The 20,160-nt window shown below is 35.8% G+C and overlaps 1 protein-coding gene across 4 annotated transcripts in view; it reads right to left on the bottom strand.

The window, feature by feature from the left end:
- The window catches only part of Mtr4 (exosome RNA helicase Mtr4), a 105,790-nt gene that overhangs the window by 11,886 nt on the left and 73,744 nt on the right, over nt 1-20,160 (bottom strand). For all 4 annotated transcript variants that reach the window (XM_081742359.1, XM_081742357.1, XM_081742360.1 and 1 more), the window contains exons 6-13: nt 19,773-20,007; nt 17,450-17,581; nt 12,826-12,986; nt 10,598-10,874; nt 7,342-7,514; nt 4,271-4,570; nt 1,190-1,378; nt 412-575 (exon numbers count right to left, since the gene is read on the bottom strand). In XM_081742359.1, coding sequence (XP_081598485.1) covers nt 412-575; nt 1,190-1,378; nt 4,271-4,570; nt 7,342-7,514; nt 10,598-10,874; nt 12,826-12,986; nt 17,450-17,581; nt 19,773-20,007 — 1,631 coding nt within the window. The remainder of the gene's footprint in view (nt 1-411; nt 576-1,189; nt 1,379-4,270; nt 4,571-7,341; nt 7,515-10,597; nt 10,875-12,825; nt 12,987-17,449; nt 17,582-19,772; nt 20,008-20,160) is intronic.

Genomic DNA, 20,160 nt, shown 5'->3' with positions numbered 1-20,160 from the left:
GAAAACAACATATTTGGAGACGGTTTCCCCTCTTATATTTTGTTGTAACTCTGATAAGTTCAGAGCTACCCTATGTCAGGAGACTTTTCAGACACCCCGTATATTTGTCTAAGCTCACTGGACAAAGAAAGTAGAAAAGTAGAATGCAAGAGACGATATATTCATCAAGAAGGAAGGAAGCTAGATTATCGAATGGATTAATGATGTAACAAAACATCTATGCCGACTAGGAGTGAAGAAATGCTGGAGGACATCTGAAACCCAAGGACACAGTTAGGGACGCCAAAGTTCGTAAGGAGCTGTACAGAGCAGATACTAGGAAAGTCTACTCTAAACATCAATGTTTACATTAGAGGATTAAACAAAAATAATTGTAATATGTATTTAAAAAAAAAGTATCTAAGTACATACCTGTTCAATTCACACGCAACTCTACCCTTCAATTCTATGACGTCTGAAGCAGTGCAGTATCCCATTCTTCTTAACACTCTCTTCCTGCACTTTAATTCATCCATCTGCAATAATGACTTTGCTTTCTTCAATTCTTGTTTCAAGCCTTTCAGCTCTTGTTCCACCTAAAAAAAGTTTTTTAAAAGATTATTAGTTCAACCCGAAAATATAAAATAAGCATTTTAAACACTATTACTTCAGTCTGAAAATATTAAATATCGCTTACCTCTGGTGTGTGGGGTCCCTGGTTCGATCCCCGGACAGGTAAGTTTGTACTGGACAACATCGTGTCCGTGGGTTTTCTCGGGGTACTCTCGTTTCCTCCCACACTCTCATCCCGCCAATTGTTCCATCATCATTCACTTGCCTTCATCATCGTGCCTTTTGAAATCCCTGTCTTCATTGCCAGTTACTTTCTCTCCTATCGCCTTAGTGACAAAAACGATGAGATAACTTGAACAGCTACTGAAAATTTTTGAGTTTTTGTTTCCATCGATATCATTTTCACGTGTCTGAATGTTGTTCAGGAAAATTTGTTCAGGTTTGTACATGGGAGGATCATTTGTAATAACACTCTATAATTAAGAAAGTCACACAGTACTTGAGTCCTAGATTCGATTAAGATGACTGTCGATTATTTCCCCCAAGCCTACAACAGAATTACGAAGTAATTTCTTCTCACTGTTTCAAAGCAGGCTATTAGTATACACACACACATACACACATGATATTTACTTACTTTCTGTTTCCTAGTATATTTCTCGTACAACTCATCCAGATCTTCGTGATTATGAAGGGTATGTGAATACAGCCTTTCTTCAAATGCTTCTATCCGTTTAACTACATCTTGGAATACACTGTCTTTTATGTTCATATCTGCGATTGGATTCAGTAAAGGGACGCCGTCGGGAAATCTCTTCTTTACTTCCTGAAGAAAAAGAAAAAAACAATATATTATAGTTATTAATTAGCATTTCAGGGTAAAGCAATTACCATTTATTTTACTAACATTTTACTAGATAACCACCATGTTCCCATAATACTGATTCAACCACGACCTATAATTGTCAAAGTTCCTTTATATATAAAAGAAGTCCGTATTGACACCGGCCAATCAACGCCTAGGCCCAACAGCTTAAGCTAGGAACTTGGACAATACGTAGGATTTGTGACGCAAGATACCACTACTTTGGAAATTGGACTTCGTAAAGAATGGAAGAGGGTAATGATTACTATAATAAGACGTACATATCACGGAATTCTTCAGGATTACAAGCATGAAATCTGGTACTTGGACTCAAGCGCATTTTGACATTTGAGCTATAAGGGAAGAAAGAAATGTTCGAAATCTGAAACGATAGAATGGGGTTGGAATTATTATAACAAGATGTTTATATTTCGGAATCCGTTCAAATTAGACATGAAATTTTGTATTTCTACTTTACATTTAAAATAATTCAACACTCATCTCAGTGTTTCTGTTTATACTTGAAGTAAAAAAGAAAAAGACCTGGGGTGGTTCACTAAGAAGCCCGTACGATATATGGGGCATACAAGGTGTTCGAATTTCGTGCGAGTCTTCAGAGTTCAGACGAATTCTGCATGAAAGCTGAAGGAGAAACAAAATACGAGTTGCAGTAGTACGCTGGGGTATATGCTAATCCTTTGATATACGGAGAAACTATAATTTTATTTGATATTCTCTGATATATTTTTTCTTTCTTTCTTTTTTTCATCGCTTTTTGAAGATTTTGAAAGACTGACTTAAACATTGTAAAACCATGTACAGCCATGTGGCTCAATAAATAACATTTTTGATATAAAAGTTTGTAAAAGCATGGCCTCAATGGGACGAAAAATGTGTAGTGTGGTGATCCTTTGCATTTGTTGAAGTGTCATTCTTTCGAAAAATGAAAAACTTAAATTATTCAGTTTGACGTCCCATGGTTATGCCGTGTAGGCTAAAGGAGACGATAATGATGAGAACGAATGGAACAGTGGAATGAAGGAAGTGGCAGGAAACGAAAGAATCCGAGAAAACCTACACATACGGTGTTTGTCCACCACAAAGACCACTTGACGCAAGCTGGGATCAGAACCAGGGGACCCATGCATCAGAGGTGAACGCTCTACTACTGAGCCCAGATTCTTTAGAAAACTGGGTACCTTACTGACGTGAAAAAAACTGAAAAATGAATCTATATTTTTACAGGATACTCCAATAAACTACATAGAGTTACCATATTCTTCAAGCTTATAAAGAGTGATTACGACGTGCGTGGTGATCCTGTATACGGGCAAATCTCCAGAGCTTACTTAACATACGTCAATATCCCGAGATTTTTTGAACCTGACTATACAATGTACTCACTCACTAATTATTGCTGCAAATGTCTTAGTGAGTGATAATTTATAATTTTATCTTGATTATGAATATGTATGTGCAATAAAATAATACCACATATATAGCCAACAAACGTATGTTTATATCCAGTTTTGTCTTCGGGCGTTATTTCCAGTGTTTGAGGAACTTTCATGTATCAAGTACTTTAATACCTATCTATGTTTAGGCTTTATTCCACCTATTCCAAAACAAACACGTTTTGAAAACTATTGTTTTTGATTATAGCACTAAATACAGCATTTACGCGATTCTAAGACATACCTTTTTTTGTCGATTTTTTCCCCTCCAAAATCAAGGTGCATCTTAGATTTGAGTTGTGCAAACTTAGGCTAGATTAGATGGAGTTTTGTTAAAAATTGCTAATCTTGTTAGTCACGATTCTATAAAAAATGTGTATTTTGTGTATACGAACAGAAAGCAGAACTATTTGTGCATTTTACGCGAAATAAAAAAACCCTTTAAAATTAGCCCGCATACCAGTATAATATACATACTGGTATAATATGGTAACATGACACCGATAACAGATTGCTATAAAAGTGATGCAAGCAAGTGTTGTACTGTAATTACATTAGGAAAAGAAAACTAGCAGATGCACATGAATATACCGTAAATTCCAGCAATAGGTTCAATGTTTCTTTATTTTCCCCGTAAGATTATTTGTTTTTTCATGTTTATTATTTTTTCATTCTTTAAAATCAATGCAGTGTAGGCTTTTTTTTTTTTATTTCGCCAAGGTCTTACATTCGAGGATTTTTTTTCCAATTTTTTCCTTCGAAAATTGGTGGTGCGTCTTATATTTGCGTAAATACGGTATTAATAAAAGATGATGTAAAATTTATTATAGTTTTATTTTATGCAGTAGTTGGAAATATGTGAAATCTGCCACAAAATTCACTGACCTAAATTAAGCTACTCGGGAAGAAAGAAAGAAAGAAAAAAAAAAAAAAAACCTACTGTAAAAATATTGATTATTGTAACTTTCTGAAATCTGGCAGACTTGTCTCGTAAGTCGACTAATACTCTTAAGAGGCCCCATCACGAAATTAAAATACCGCTAATTTTACTGTAATTATGTGATATATTCAAATAAATAAAAGACAATCGAAAAGTGAAACAAAAGCTCGCTAGACAATATTACATAATATGAGATAACCTTATCACGACTCACTTATCTACTTTCGATTTCCAGCCATTTAGAAAATCGGCATTTATTTTCGCGTTTATAAATGGTTGCAAACAAAAGCTACTAGGTGACTCGTGATAACGGTACCTCATGCAAAATAATATTGTCTAGCGCGCTCTTGTTCTACATTTCGGTTATCTTTTATTTGAAGATATCACATAAATACCGTAAAATTAGCGGTATTTTTAATTTTGCAGTGATTAGGATTTTTAGGTACTATACATTCTTACCTCAATAGTTTTCCGAACTGACATCCTATTATCTGCAGGCCGTAAGTCATTTGGATAATAGATTCGGACAGAACTAATCTGGTCAATCAACGGAAGCAACACTGGTATCACCTCCATTTCTCCTTTCTCACCAGGAGGACATGGTTTTGGCTTCGGATTGGATTTTGACACAGACCCCTTGGCTACATGCAGTAGGACATCTACAACGTATGTGGCATCCTTGGTTGGGTTGTCTTTGGAATTCTGTTTCTTGAAATTGATTATGATACCCCAATCGAAGTCGTCGTCTTCGTTCTTTATCTGGAAAGAAAACAACAGTTTCATAGTTAATTTCTCTACAGCAGCCAAATCTTTTTACAGCAGTCAATTAACAACAAAAACAACAATCACTACCACCATCGAAAGTGACAATTACTCGGGGAACGGAGACAGGAGCTTACCCCTGGTACAAAATAAAGTCATCTGAGTTAGGTTTAATCCGATTCAATTTACGAAAAGCATTAATATTGGAATTCATTTTAATTCTCTGAATTGACAAGTTCATTCCAATTTCAGAATTTTACACTTTCTAGACACAAAGCACTTTCACTTTCATCTTGCTCCAAGATATTTCAGATAAACGTAGGAAATGAAACACCTCCTGACAAACGAAAAACAGTAGTTATATTTCGTTCTCGGCTAATTCCTGAAAACAAAGCACTTCCAGGCAGCAATCGGGCGAGGAAAAACTCGGCAAAATGTTTGCTGTTAATATCTGTTTCATAGATAAAGTATTCAATTACGATACGGTGCTCGTGATTCCTTCTATCGCCTAGTGGCCAGGTTAAACAGGAGTTCAAAACACATTCACCATATGAGAATCTACATTAGTTCCTGAACAAAGAAAGAAATACATTAAGAAGATGGTCGCCGGGAGAAGTTTCCTTATATACAGCGTGCATCATATATAATGTCCAATCGTGATAATGGGGACACCAAAAGAGAGAAAAATGCGAAACTTTGCACGAACCAACTACAAGGAGGGGGACATATTTTTCAGGTGTTAAACACAAATACCCAACAAACAGTGTTGCCAATCCAATATAAAGTTATCTTTTTCAAATGGCACTACGTCAAATTATTACATATTTCAAATCGACATGTCAAACGAAAACTTAAAATACCACATTTGTTATTCAGTGTTGTAAACTAAGGATGTTATTTATAGTATCACAAACATCCAAAGTCTGAAAGCCTCTATCACACATATAGCACAACCGAGATAGACACGATAATGTCAGGCTTTCCAATGCTAATGAAAAAAAAAAAAAAAAAAAAAAGAAAAAAAAAATCGCGACGAAAAAATATAGGTTTCGTGAAGCTGTGAAAAAGGAATATTTCAATTATCCAATAGGTAGAAATAATAAATAAATAAATAAATAAATAAAATGGAAATTACACTAATTGTTATATGAACATACATTCTACTCTAAATACAATTAAATAGGTAATTATCTTGTTGCAAAATTTTATACGAGTTTCTTAGTGTTTTCGTACGTAGCTCACCAGTACTAAGTAACGACCATAAGGAAAGTGCAAAAATGATCTGCATCAGAAAATCAGTATTTGTAAGACAAGATAAATTTTTTAAGGTAAGATATTCTACTATGTGTAACATATTCTACAATTATTTGCCTACGGTTAGTGCAAAAAGTATTGATATACCTAAATAAATTAATTGGACGTATTTAAAATCACTACTCCATGGAACTTCTTAACGAATATGACGAAACTAGTTTATTTTTTGTTCAATTTTGTAGGTGTATGAATACTTTTTGCGTTAACTGTATATTGTTTGATGTAATTGTCTTTAGACAATAAGCAGGAAAGGATGAAACACAGAAGAGTCTCCATTCAACCACCCTACTGTGGAGACAAAAGGCCCTCCAACCATCCACACCTTATTTCCTTATGTTATTTTCACAAGTGGAAGTAGCGAAGCCACAAAAATATAGGTGGTTTTGTTAAAATGTAGGAAATATAGGAGTTTATAGGAAGAGATGCAAATATATAGGAAAAATAGGGAATCTAGAAGCATTGGAAAGCCTGTAATGCACATCGAAAGTACCTTAGCGTTGGATACCATAGTCATGGTATGACTTGTTTCGAATAAATTGGAACGAAGTTACAAGGGCTTGAAAATTTGAATTTTTTTGAAGGATTTATTTTTTTAAAAAAATGATTAGATAGGTATAATATCTAGTTACTAGTATCATTTGCAATTGGCGAACAAATCATTTTGCCGTTTACAGCACTTCGATATCCCGAACAGTTCCGCAGATATGATGAACATTGATAAAGTTCGTAACACTGGTGAAAATAACGCATTTGTGAAAAATATTTACAACGGTTGTGGTTTTTGTTTCTCTTTTATAACATTACAGCAAAAGCTTTTACAAGTTCTCGCAGTTACATGAATTAAGAAGTGTTGCAAACTTTATCAATATTTTGAAAGGTTGCTTTACTCTGAAGAGAATGAGGTACGAACAAAAATCCCAGATAAATAGTGATGATAAAGTAGCTGCTTGATTGAGAGTCTAAGGTTTTATCTTAAAAATCCCAAAAGGGTTAAGCAGTTTGACATAGCGTTATTCAATCAGTCAAGATTTGTTTTATATATAGAGATACGCCAGGATCACTCCGAAAAGATGCATCATATTATAATTAGTAATGCAGAAACGTCTCCATGATATTTTATTTTACTTTATTTTTTAAGCAATAAATTCACTTATTCTGTAATATACAAGAGGGAAGTGGAGGCCAAATATACCGCCCCAAGTTCCAGTTACTCAGCCTAATCACAAATCTGGACCTGTTATTAATAGCTTATTATTATTATTATTATTATTATTATTATTATTATTATTATTATTATTATTATTATTATTATTATTATTATTAAAAAAAAAAAAAAAAAACTTGTTGAACTATAAGAAAGGTGGCTTTCTTTCCTTTCTTTAAACTGAATTACATATTTTTCATTCGATTAACCACAGAACATAATGATTTAATTATGAATAATACTGCCTTACCTTCACCATTCTTCCAGGTTGAAGAAAAGGTACTATGTATTTTGGCTTTGTCAAATAGCTGTGAAACTGCTTTCCAAGAATGGTCAATTGTTCCCTTATTCTGTGATAAGAAGCCACTTCTTCTTCACGTGGAACTTTTATTCTATTATAATTAGCCTGACATTTCTTCAATTCTGAAATTAGAAATAAACAAATCAATGTGTAACATTTACAAAATGGTCTCAGAAATGTAAATGCTACTATTAAGGATATATACCCAGGTAAATACTTATATAAGATATCTTTTCTATATATTAATCGGCTAAGGACAGAGCTTATCACTGTCGACTTCCGTGGAATCAACAGCTTTAATGTTACGTCGTATGGTCTCGCTTCTCTTAGTACAAAATGCAAAGTTAACAGTTCTTTTTTTATTCTAATACAAATGAAAATGAAATGAAATCTTTAAGTTTTACGTCTCACGGTTATGCCGGTTAGGCTAAAGGAGGCGGTGATGATGAGAGATGAGCGAAATGGTGGAATGAAGAAAGTTGGAGGAAACGGGAGAACCCCGAGAAAACCCACGAGCACGGTGTTTGTCCACCACAAAGTCCACACGGCGCGAGTTGGGATCGAGCCAGGGACCCCAAGCACCGGAGGTGAACGCTCTACCACTGAGCCACCGCCCCCCCCCTTTATTCTAATAGAAGTGATGTATATTCTAACAACAATGAATAGCTAAGTACGTAATACAGGAGTTTAAACACACTTCATTTAAAAACTCTGTGAATTACAAGAATTGAGTTTATATCTGAACCGCACGATTTGCAGCTTTGCAGTTGTTGAAGGATTGGGTTCTTTCGAAAAATGAAAAACTTACATCTCACGGTTATGACGTATAGACTAAAGGATACGATTATGATGAGAATAAATGAGATGGTGGACTAAAGGAAGTCGAAGAAAAAGAAAGAACCTGAGAAAACCTACGCACACAGTGTGTCTACCACAAAGCCCACTTGTACTAGCTGGGATCGAACCAGGGACCCCACACATTAGAGGTGAGCGCTGTACCACTGAGCCCACATTCTTTAGAGAACTGAGTACTTTACTGAGGTGAAAAATCTGAAAAATGAATTTATATTTTTACACGATAATCCAAAAGGCTACATAGAGTCATCATATCCTTCAAGCTTATAAAGGTTGATTACAATGTTATACAGTGATCTACTATGGAGAGACAGAGAGAGAGAGAAAAACACGAAGGCTCAGTCCCACACTTCTCATAATTTCAACATAGTCTGTAGCCAAAGTGTCCAAACCCATGGACCCGGTCTTCAGGCGCAATAAATGAGCACAAGCCCAACGGATAGCGAGCTCGAGAGCTCGCTTGAGGATTGTGAGCCTGGTCGTTAGTAAGCACGAACCCAGTGCAGTTAATAAGCGCGAGTTTCATTGAGATCGACTGAGAGTCTGACCTCGCAAAATGGCAAGTTGTTCTTTTAAGTCTTCGTGAAATTTTGAAAACTGCAAGTTATTTGACCAATGCTATTTTAATAAGCAACTAGCTGAACCTGTGCTCTCTCCACATCGCATCATTCACATATGAGCATGAATCTCCTTGTCATTCCTCACCACATCTGTACATGTCTCTTTACAGACACAAGTGAAAGACGTCTTGATAAAAATCGGCAAGGGGTACCATAAAGGGGAGATTTCTTCGATTATTTTTTCAATATCTCGCACCGTTTGTAAGATTAAGCCTACTTCCGGTTGAAGTTTATAATTTATGTATGATCACTGTCTCTTTTCAGCAGCAAGGCTACGTGAGACGTTGACCTACAGTTTAACGTGAGATCCGCCGGGAATCTAACCCGGACCTCCCACGCCATCGTACTTATCCATAACACAAAACTGTGCGCCCCTACTTATATATTCTGAAATATCACAAATGCAGCTTCTTTTTCAGTATATATTATATATATATATATATATATATATATCAGCATTAAGACATATTCGCCTCCCCGAGGAGTGAAGTTTTTCGCTCTCTTTCTTTCCAAATCTACTAACAAGAGTTGCTTCATGTTACGCGAATCAGTTTTCACTTGTTACACGTACTTTTTAGCCAAACAAACGTATGATATTGCAAGACGTTATGCCATAAACATCATGGTTTAATGCAACTTCCGATTATTCGTGGATAAGTTAATCCTTTTTTCCCTAATTGTTGGTGCAACGATGTAAGGTTCTTATCCAAAGATATTAATAATCAACAGATTACCTTATTCGATCTTAATCATCGATTGGTGCAACTGAGCATGAATGTTCAAAAAATTTCTGCAGACACTATTTTCAAACGTAAAGCCAGGTTAATTTTTTATATGAAAAAAAAAAAAAAAAGTTTCTTCAATCAGGAGTCAATGTAACTGAAATGAAATGTTAACAAATTGCCCCAGAATAGATCTATCTTTTATTATGAAAATAAGAAAATATTAAATAATTTGTAATAAATATATGTAAATTATTGTGTTAATGCACTTAAACGTTTCAGCGATTTCTGCTGCCTTCGACTACTTTTATGAGAGTATCTCAAAACTGCTGACGAAAACAACAGAGATTACTGAAACAGTTTAATGCAATTAAAATGCATCTAGACATTTTTTTTTTTTTTTTTTTACTAATTATATAAATGTACGTCAAATGTCTTTTAGTTTAACGTCCCACGTTTATGATCCAAGGATAAGGAAGACGGTGATGATGATAATGAACGAAGTGGTAGAATGAAGAAAATGGGAGGAAATGAGAGAACCCCGAGAAAGCCTATATAGTATTTGTCTACTTCGAAGAACACTAGCACTAGGCGCCCCAGCTGGGATAGAACCAAGGACCAGACGTGAGTGCTCGACCACTGAGGTCGCCTAAAACCACATCCTAAAATAAAACATTAAACAGCAATAGAGAGGAAATATTTAATTTCTAGACACTGTCCAACTCATGTTTTGGATCCATAATATCGTTATGCTACATTGCACTGACTATTGTACAGACACTAGCAAAAGTTCACATCTTTCTCTTGTATGGTCTTTTATCAATATCTGATGAACAAACTTATCATCTTGAGAACAGTTGAAGGAGAGAGGATTCAAATCTCTGTACAATACCAAAAACTGAATCCAATTTCTTTTCAAAGACACTATCAAAAAAAGAATATGAAGAAAGAAGAACATACTTTTGTTGACAACTGTACCAACTAATAAATAAATTAATAGCAACTCACTTTCTAACAATTGCGGAATCTCCGCATAGTTCTGAAACTGGAAGAAACTTCTTTCCAACATATATTCTGGATTAATTTCTTCAACTCTCAGCAAATTTAATACCATATTGTAGGTAAGGTGGAAGGCTGAATTAATTGGGTCTGCATGACCTTTGACCAATTCTCGACCAACTTCAGGACTCATCTGCTCATCGATCATCAATATAACTATTCCTTTCTCATCGAGGCCTCGACGGCCAGCTCGACCAGACATCTGAATGTATTCTCCTCCTCGGAGCTACAAGCAAAAGAGAAGGCTTAAATCAATACAATAAAATAACATCAACATTACACAGAAAAAAAGATTAATAACTTTTATCCTTCCGATATTTTAGCCATTTCATATAGCTTACGTGATCATCGTCTTGTTCAGGATGATCATTTGTCACGTTTAATTTCTTCCTTTCAATAACGTAGTAATTTCAATAATGTATTTTACGAGTCTGAACGTTATTGGTGAAAAATGGTCAAGAAGTTACGGTTAACACCACAAATGAGAAGTGACAACATTCAGGTTTCGATATAAAGCGTTTTTCTATTTCAAGTGTGCCCTCGGAAAATATGTGAAACATACTTTGGCTTCATCCCCGCCGCTCTCTCACGGAAGAAATCTTCCCTCAGCTTTGAGGAAAGAACTCTGTCCGTATCCAAATATTGAAGGAACTTGGCCATATCAACTTGTCCTTCCTCTTTCGGGGAAGGTACGGAAAAATACACATCGACAGCAGCGCTAGCAGGGGCGCACTTGAAACAGAAAAGCTTTAGTTGAGATGATGTGATATCCTATCAAAACTGTACGGTAATTTAATATAGCGATGCAGTCTTAGGCAAGTCTAATACGAGGGTCATTACGAAAATTTTGAGATACGCATTGCTGTGGCACAGTATTTTGAATTCCAACAATTGCGTTCAGTAGTGGTATCCAGAGCGAAGAAGCGAAGCAAGTTTCGACCCGCCTCACTTATCGGCGTGGACGTATCGCCTGAACTTGTTTGTTGATGTGAGCAGTATTCGGCTGTCTAGAATGGAGCTCGAAAGGGAACATTTTCGGACAATGATCCTTTACGATTTCAAAAGTGGTTTGAACGAGACACACAGCCTTGACCATTTGCAGGGGGCATTTCGGGACCTTGCTCCAATGTTTTGGTGGTTTGGTGAATTCAGAAGAGGCCGGACATCGCTTAAAGATGAAGAGAGAGCTGGAGGTCCGGTAACAGCTGTGTCAGATGAAAACATTGCCACTGTGGAACAAATGATTCGAGAAAATCCTCGAACAACTTTCAAGAACATTGAATCTACAGTGAACATTGGATCGCCAGGAGTAACAAAAATTCTTCATGATCATCTTCGGCTCAGGAAGGTTTCATCTCGTTGGGTGCCTCACACTTTGACTGAACAGCAGAAGCGCATGCGTGTGGAATGGTGTGAAGAAATGCTTGCAAGATTTGATGGAGGCAATTCTCGACGCGTCTCTGACATTGTTACTGGTGATGAGATTTGGATCTATCAATCTGACCCTGAAAATAAATGCCAGTCTACAGTTTGGATCTTTCCAGAACCCACGAAAGTGAAGCGACCGCGAAGTGTGGGGAAGAAGATGGTCGCAATTTTCTTCTCCAAATCTGGCCATGTTGCAACTGTTCCACTTGAAGATCAAAGGACTGTTATTGCTCAGCGGTACACCTAACAGAAGTTTTCCAGAAGCTTTGGGAACGGCCTTCAAAAACTGGATTGCGTGGGATCCTGCTTCATCATGACAACCCATCCGCATACACGGCCAACATCACAATTCAGTTTTTAGAATCTACGGAGGTCAAACTTATGACTCATCCGCCGTATAGACCTGACCTAGCCCCGTGAGATTTTTCTGTTCCGCAGGATCAAAGATCGCATGCGTGGGAAGAGATTTTGCAGCCCTGAAGAAGCTGTAGTGGCTTACGAGAATGAACTTTCAACACTTGACGAAAAAGATTGGCAACACTGCTTCCAAAAGTGGTTTTCGAGGATGCAAAAGTGTGTACAGTGTAATGATGAATACTTTGAGAAAATGTAAGTGTTAAATTGATTTTTAATATGTAATTTCACATCTCAAAACTTTCGTAGTGACTCTCATATTATACTAATATTTTCGTTTATTCAACTGAAAATTCCTTTGTTGATGTTAAAACCTTCAATATGAATGCACTTACCCATCGAAAATCTTTTCCATCAAATTTTCTCGCTCCAGTGAACAATACAGTTCTCGCAGGCATGTTAAGACCCATTGCAAATGTCTCTGTAGCAAACAGGGCTTTTATCAAACCTTCAGAAAATAAAATTTCGATTGTTTCTTTCAGAATTGGAAGAAGACCTACAAAAATAATAAATAGGAAAATTAAAGTAAAAAATAGAGCAAAATTTAATTACTTCTGGTGTCAACAAACTTAAATTACAGTAATATTTACACGTAGTACTATTTATGGTTTTATCTATGCTTATTCTTATTGTTTTATACATTTTGCTGAACATAACTGAATATTTCCGCAAGAACTTGAAACGTCGTATTAAAAGTTGTGGCCAGACGAATGATAAATACCGTTTGATTTTATTATATGAATATGAACAATCAATCACACGTAATAAATCCGGATAAACAATCAATCTACGTCATTACACGGAGATTAAATATACTAAATTTAAAAATACTACTCCTCCTTTCTTTCTGTATTGGCAAGTTACAAGCATTCAGTCTGGACTAATATCAGTGGCAACGTCAAGGAAAAAAGTTCCTCTGAATCCCATTGTTTTCTACAGAACAATTGGAGGAACTAGTCTCAATAGCCTATCTTATAATCTGACCATTTTCTATACACTACCGGAATAGTGCTGCCCTATCCGAGTTCTGAGGAACTTTCTCAACACTTGATGAACTAATAAGATATATATTCAATGATAAAATATTAATCTTGACTTCCGATTATTGTTACAAAGAGACGAAGATGAATATCCAAGAACATAACGAAATAGAAACTTGTTTCAAAATCAGTGGTTTGGATTTTTATCTATATTTTCTTAAAATCTTTTAAAAAAGGAAAGTTTTTTAAAGTGTCTGTTTAACTGTTAGTATTGGAATTTGGTTTGAGTACTACTTTTTTTTTTTTTTTTTTTTAACAAAAAGTTCTTACAACATGTGAAAATGGACATTGAAGAACATTTTTTTTAGGGTAATATATATATAATATTCTATTATTTCGAGAGTTCTAACAAAGGGGATTTTGGGGATTATTGGTGCAGATTTAAAATAAACCGGTTCTTCATCTCAGAAAAAAGTAACCAAAGACGTACAAGGAGACCACTCAATTGTGTGATACTGAAATACATCAACCCTTCAAATGGATTCTTCTAAACTAAATTCAGGATTGTTTAAGGTCAAAGAAGCACACAAAGAGTTTCTCTACCGACAGGAATGTTTTCGGTAATGCAAGTCCATGAATTAATGTAAAAATTCCTTAAATAGATCCGGGATAATGACACGAAGTCGTTGAAACGTATATGAAAAATTTAATTTTATGGATGCTTAACACATTGGTTGCCATGTGTATCAAATTGATACACAAGGTGATTTCCTTGGCAGGCCATGTGCGTAAAACTGATACACATATTGCAGACAGTGTATACCTGAAAAAGGCCTCGGCCCGGTGCACGACCTTACGTGATTCATGCCCGGCAGTCAATGTGTTAAGCAACTCCAAGATTAATATTTTCTTATTTCTCAAGACTCATACGAAGCTTTCATCCTGGGTCCAATAGTTGAGGTACCCCACGAGTTGAAACCTTCCACCTGAATGATTGCACACGATCACATAAATTAGCCGTTTACCAATGTCTCTACTAGCGCTAATCTTATCAATACTCACTCGCCTCTTGTTCATCAACTGTTTTTCTACAGAAGTAATGGTCATGTCATTTATCGCAGTAATTCGTCCACCGCGTGCGTCGCCTTCTAAACTTGTTCCACCGTCTTTGAAACTATCAACCCGGTGACACACTTTGGTTCAGGTGACCGAACTACATTGCATCGTTCTCATAATTCTTTAAACCTTCAAAAATCAGTTTAACGTCCCACGATCATGCCCTTTAAGCTAAGGGAGACGGATGATTAAAGCAAGTGAATGATGATGATGATGATGGAAGAATTGGTGGAATAATAAAAGGGAGTACTCCGAGACAGGGTGGTTTGATTTAAATTAGTCTCATTTAAATCACGCTTTAAATCAAGATTTAAACCACTTGATTTTATTTTAAATAAAAATCATTGATTTCAATCAAATTCCAAAATAAATCAATTTAAAGTGAAAATAAGTAAAATCTTTCCTTTCTTTTTAGCGTCCTTCCTACCACGGATCTCTTCGTTTAGTCGAGGCTCTCCTTCCGCAAGGTTACCACCTAGACCCAAGATGGCACAGTTCAAAAAGGCTCTACCAAATGAAAAAATTTAACAGATCTTCCAGAAATTAACAAAAGAGGTTCTCAGGCATCTTGGTATACACCAATTGCAGCGCATTTTCATGAACTTCTCTTACAGTCAGTTATTGCTTCAGAGGATAAAGCCAGGATTCGTGCTGCCTCATCCCTACATGCTGGGGCATGGTTGAATGCAATCCCCACCATTAGGTCTTCATATGACTAATGAAGCATTACGAATCGCTGTCGCCTTAAGATTAGGTTCAGGTATTTGTGAGCCACATTACTGTCCAGCTTGCGGGGATCAAGTTAACCAACATGGCCTGCATGGCCTTTCATGCATGAAGAGCATGGATAGACAAGCTAGACATTTCTCTGTGAATGATATTATTTTACGAGCCCTTACCACAGCTGGAATTTCTTCCATACATGAACCTGAAGGATGTTGTCGTTCAGATGGTAAACGACCTGATGGCATGACATTAGTTCCTTGGTTGAGAGACAAATCACTAGTATGGGACTTTACGTGTTCAGATACATTTGCCCATTCAAGTCTCCCTTTAGCTGTTATGAATGCTGGAGCTGTTGCTAGTCATAGAGGTAGAAAAGCGAAGGAAATATAACAACCTCCTTGATAAATTTATTTTTGCTCCAAGTGCCATCGAGACTAGTGGTGCTTGGGGATCTGCAAGCCTTGATTTTATTAGAGAAGTAGGCAGACATATTTCTATCGTTACTGGAGATGTTCGTTCAACCCCTTTCCTAATTCAACGCATATCTATTGCTATCCAACGTGGCAACGTGTCGTCGGTTCTTGGCATCTTACCACATGGAAAGGAACTAGATGAGGTGTTTCTTCTCTAACACAAAGGACAACACTGAACATTTATACAACTGGACGGCATACTATACAAATAAGGTCATTATGGTAATTGGAAAGTAAATGATTGTAACATAGTGAAACACATATGTTTGTATCAGGGAGATTATATATTATATATGGGAAAAGATTATACATGGGACCGAAGATAGTTAATTTAATGGAAATTTACTGTTCTATTGTCTGACTGAACAATTTTTATACCGCAATAGTTGTAATAACAATTATTTTGACACATTATTGTGCCAATTATGTGGAACTTCCAGATAATGTTTAACAAATTTTGCTATAAACTACGGGACAAGAATAAACGACTAAAATCACCATTAGTTTCAATGGCGTTTTTGGTCGTTTATTCTTGTCCCGTACTTTATGTTCAACGAAACTAATTTGATCCCACATTTCGTTGCTGTAGTATAGTAATATACACTTTGTAATTGAAATATTATATATATATATATATATATATATATATATATAAATTAAATTAAGTAAAATCTCGTTTCTGTTCTGTTATTTCGATTATGAAAGATAATAATCATAATTCAATGAGATCCAAATGTGTGTACAGCAACAGCACAGTATGAAAACGAGTGTTTCATGCAGAGCCTGATTAGCGAAGATCCCGTTCTGAACGGGTAAGGGTGGAATCCTGCTTTCTTCTCTTCGTAACATACGGTTTTTAAATCATTAACTATTCCACCGCGAAAAATCCCCATGCACGTTTAAGACGAAAACTCTTCTGTATGCGAGTCTGTCTGTTTGATCTTAGTTAATAGTGGCGTATTTAGAGGAGTCCGCTCCCCTCTCCGAAACTTTTTTTTTTAAAGGATTTTATAACTTTAGGCGAAATTTATGTATTTTATATGTATTTCGAGCTGCAAGCTAGTTCCGATTTTTTTAAAAACATGTCCTTGCCAAATATCAGGAACTTTTGTAAAAAAAAAAAAAAAAAAATCATGATATACGTCGCTGTACTTTTTCCTTAATGCTTAAGACATATTATTTGGGGTTGAAATAAGTTAACGATTGGGGATTAATTCTACATTCAACCCAAATACTTTCACTTAAATGGCATAATTGACATTTAATACTAATTCCTAATGTTTTTTCTTCAGTTCGCGACTTATATTATACGAGGAGAAAGATTTGATCTAAATTTAAAAAATCGATTTAAATCCAAAAAATCAACCAAAATGATTTTTTTAAAAAAAAAATCCTGATTTTTCCACCCTGCTCCGAGAAAACCCACAAACACGATGTTGTCCACCACAACTTTACTTGGCCGGGGATCGAACCAAGGACTCCACGCACCAAAGGTGAGCGTTCTACCACTGAGCCACCGTGCCTCCATTAACCTTCTCTGATTCTCTTCAGCACTTAACTAAGTTAACTAAGTCATGAGCTTTTGGACGTCTATAACTGTAATTTTGCTGTTCTCCGAAGGGAGAGAGTCCAGAAAATATAAACACCGATTAGCAAGAGCTCACCTCCATGATGAATACCAACTCCTCGACGTAACAGTGGTAAAACATTTTCTACTTGCGGCAATTTACGATCTTCTTCACTTAAAACTTCCATGGCATTGGTGAATACTTCATCAACAAGAACTTTTTCTTCAACTAAAAAAAAGACAGAGAAGCAAACACTATTACAAAAAGGGAAAATTCATTTTTACGGTTCATAATAAAGCTATTTTCAAATTGAATATTGCTATTATAAGATATTACTTCAAAAAATGTTGCTATTATAAGTTATTACTGCAAGCGGACATCATCATCTTGTTCACCTCAACCATAGGTTGGTGGGCAACATGGAAATTTTAAAACTTTTCTCTTGCTTGGGAGAGCTGTTTTATACTTTGACATAGCAAACTGACATAGTAACTGATATACTAACTAGAATTTAGCTTTAAACCCCAACAAATGTTCTATCCTTTCTATCTCGTTAAAAAAGAATGTACTTCTTCTGACTTAAAAAAAAAAAAGAAACCCATCTTTTACGACTCACATATCTTCGATCTCATCCAGAGCTACGAAATTACTTGGTTTATTTTATAGATCTCCTGAAATATGAAGTCTCCATGGCCTTGCAAGATTTTATAAGGCTTATATTGCTCCGGTCATTGAATATTGCTCACATGTATAGAATATGGTAGTACCTACTAATCTATCACGCACTGACTCGGTCTTTAATTTCTTTATAACCATAGTTAGATTTACAATTCCCGAGTTACGTGACCACACGAGACAAGAAATAATGTCTTTAATGAACTTATATACCTCAGACAAACCGACGCCAAGCTGCAGATCTACTTTACCTATATAAGATTATCCACGGTAAAATTGATTTTGAATATTTACTATCACAGATTAACTTTCAAGTTCCTCCCTGGCGAACTCGTTCTCTTAATTTGCTAACTTACGAGACACCTAGATTATCAATTGTAAAACGCTCCCTGTTTTACAGACTAGAGCATGATTACAATACATTGCTAACAGAATGTAATATTTTTACTTCTGAACAAAACTTTAGAACTCAGGTAAAGAGAACACTGTAAATTTTGAGGTGAATCTTTTATTGAGGTGTATTAATTTTTTTATTGTTTTTATTTTATTTCCTTGTTATTGTTATGTTGTTCAGTTTCAGTCAATTGGCTTAGTGCTGTATGAAACCCTGTGAATAAAAAAATAAAAATTTATATTTGAAACTTCAAAGAGATCAGTGTCATTTACATGCATGCGTTCACTGAACTCAAAGACTTAAAAAAGATCGTAATTTCTACCTTAAACTGAAACCAACACCTATTGCCACTCATTTAACTTCTTTCAGTTTCTTTCTCTACAAGTTTCTTTTCCCTCACTTACTTTTCATTTAAATATATTTTATAATTTGTTTTAAAATTGTATTCTTTGTTGTTCTTCTAAGCTCAAATATTCGTATTACTTTCTTTTGAAAATGAAATATTTAGCTTATCGGGCCACAGAGCAAATTAAGCCCTTAACACAAATTGCATTAATTTGATGGAAGTTTCATGATCTGAAACACTGCAAAACCAATTTAATAATTTGGCCACTTAACCTTTAATGCAAACTGTCTTAACTGATAGCAGTTTCCAAACCTTATACATTGTAAAACCAGGCTTATGATTTGGTTGTACACCTATTAAACTACTTACTGTGTGGTTAAGAGAAGCTGGTGTCTGATAGCTGGGCAGAACATGTGGTGCGTTAGACGCGCTGTTGCCTCTAACAGTAAGGTAACAATAGTGGCACCAGTTCTGGCGACAAGCATAGAACGTTTAGTATAATTCTTTAACCGTAATTATAAGAAAAGATTACTTATAACATATGGTTTTCAAATAACAGAAATTATAGTACTTGGAATATTTGACAAAAGATTCAACATTCAATGCCGGAAACAGTAATTAGTAACCTTAGCTACCTAGAAACAGCCTGGAAAAATCTGCAGTTATTGGTGAACAACCCTCTCCTTCGTTTAATAAATAAATAAAACTTTAGAGTTTTACGAGACCACAGTTATGCCAGCTAGGCTAAAGGACATGCCGATGATGAGAAATGGATGAAATGGTGGAATGAAGGAGGAAAGTAAAAGGAAACGGGAAAACCCCAAGAAAACCCACGCATACTGTGTCCTCGGCGTGAGCTGGGATCGAACCAGGGACCCCATGCACCAGAGGTGAGCGCCCTACCACTGAGACACCGCGACCCCTCCCCTTCGTTTAGTTTACAGCATGTACAGCAGCGTAGGATACCTAATTCACAAGTCGAAGATTAAGCAACATTGACTTACTCGTATTAAAATCAAGCTTTGACATCTGCAATGCGTATGCTTCGCAATCTTTTTTGCTGAAACTGAAACAAATTACAGGCGCAAAATTCCGTTCCATTATCATCTTGACTATTTTGAAACAATTTGGAGTCTGCTTAAATCCTCCTTTCCTTCCTTTCTGATCTCCCTTAGCGGCGTCTCCAACATTCTGAAGAACAGACATAGCCGTGTTGAAGTTGTCTTCTTTGAATTCACCCTAGTTTAAAGAAAGAGATAAGAGTAAACTGACAGTATTCAACAATATAAAAACACCTCACTTTACATTCTGAATATAAAGTAACACATAATGTTCCAAGACTTCGCTTGCCTCTTTTTCGGTGTGACTCTCTCAGCTGAGCACCTAAACGTA

The sequence above is a fragment of the Thermobia domestica genome, chromosome 16 (assembly GCF_964235325.1).
Source record: "Thermobia domestica chromosome 16, izTheDome1.hap1.1, whole genome shotgun sequence".
Classification (NCBI taxonomy): Eukaryota; Metazoa; Arthropoda; class Insecta; order Zygentoma; family Lepismatidae; genus Thermobia; species Thermobia domestica.
Note: the sequence above shows the minus strand (reverse complement) of the source record. Positions and strands in the feature narration are given on the sequence as shown.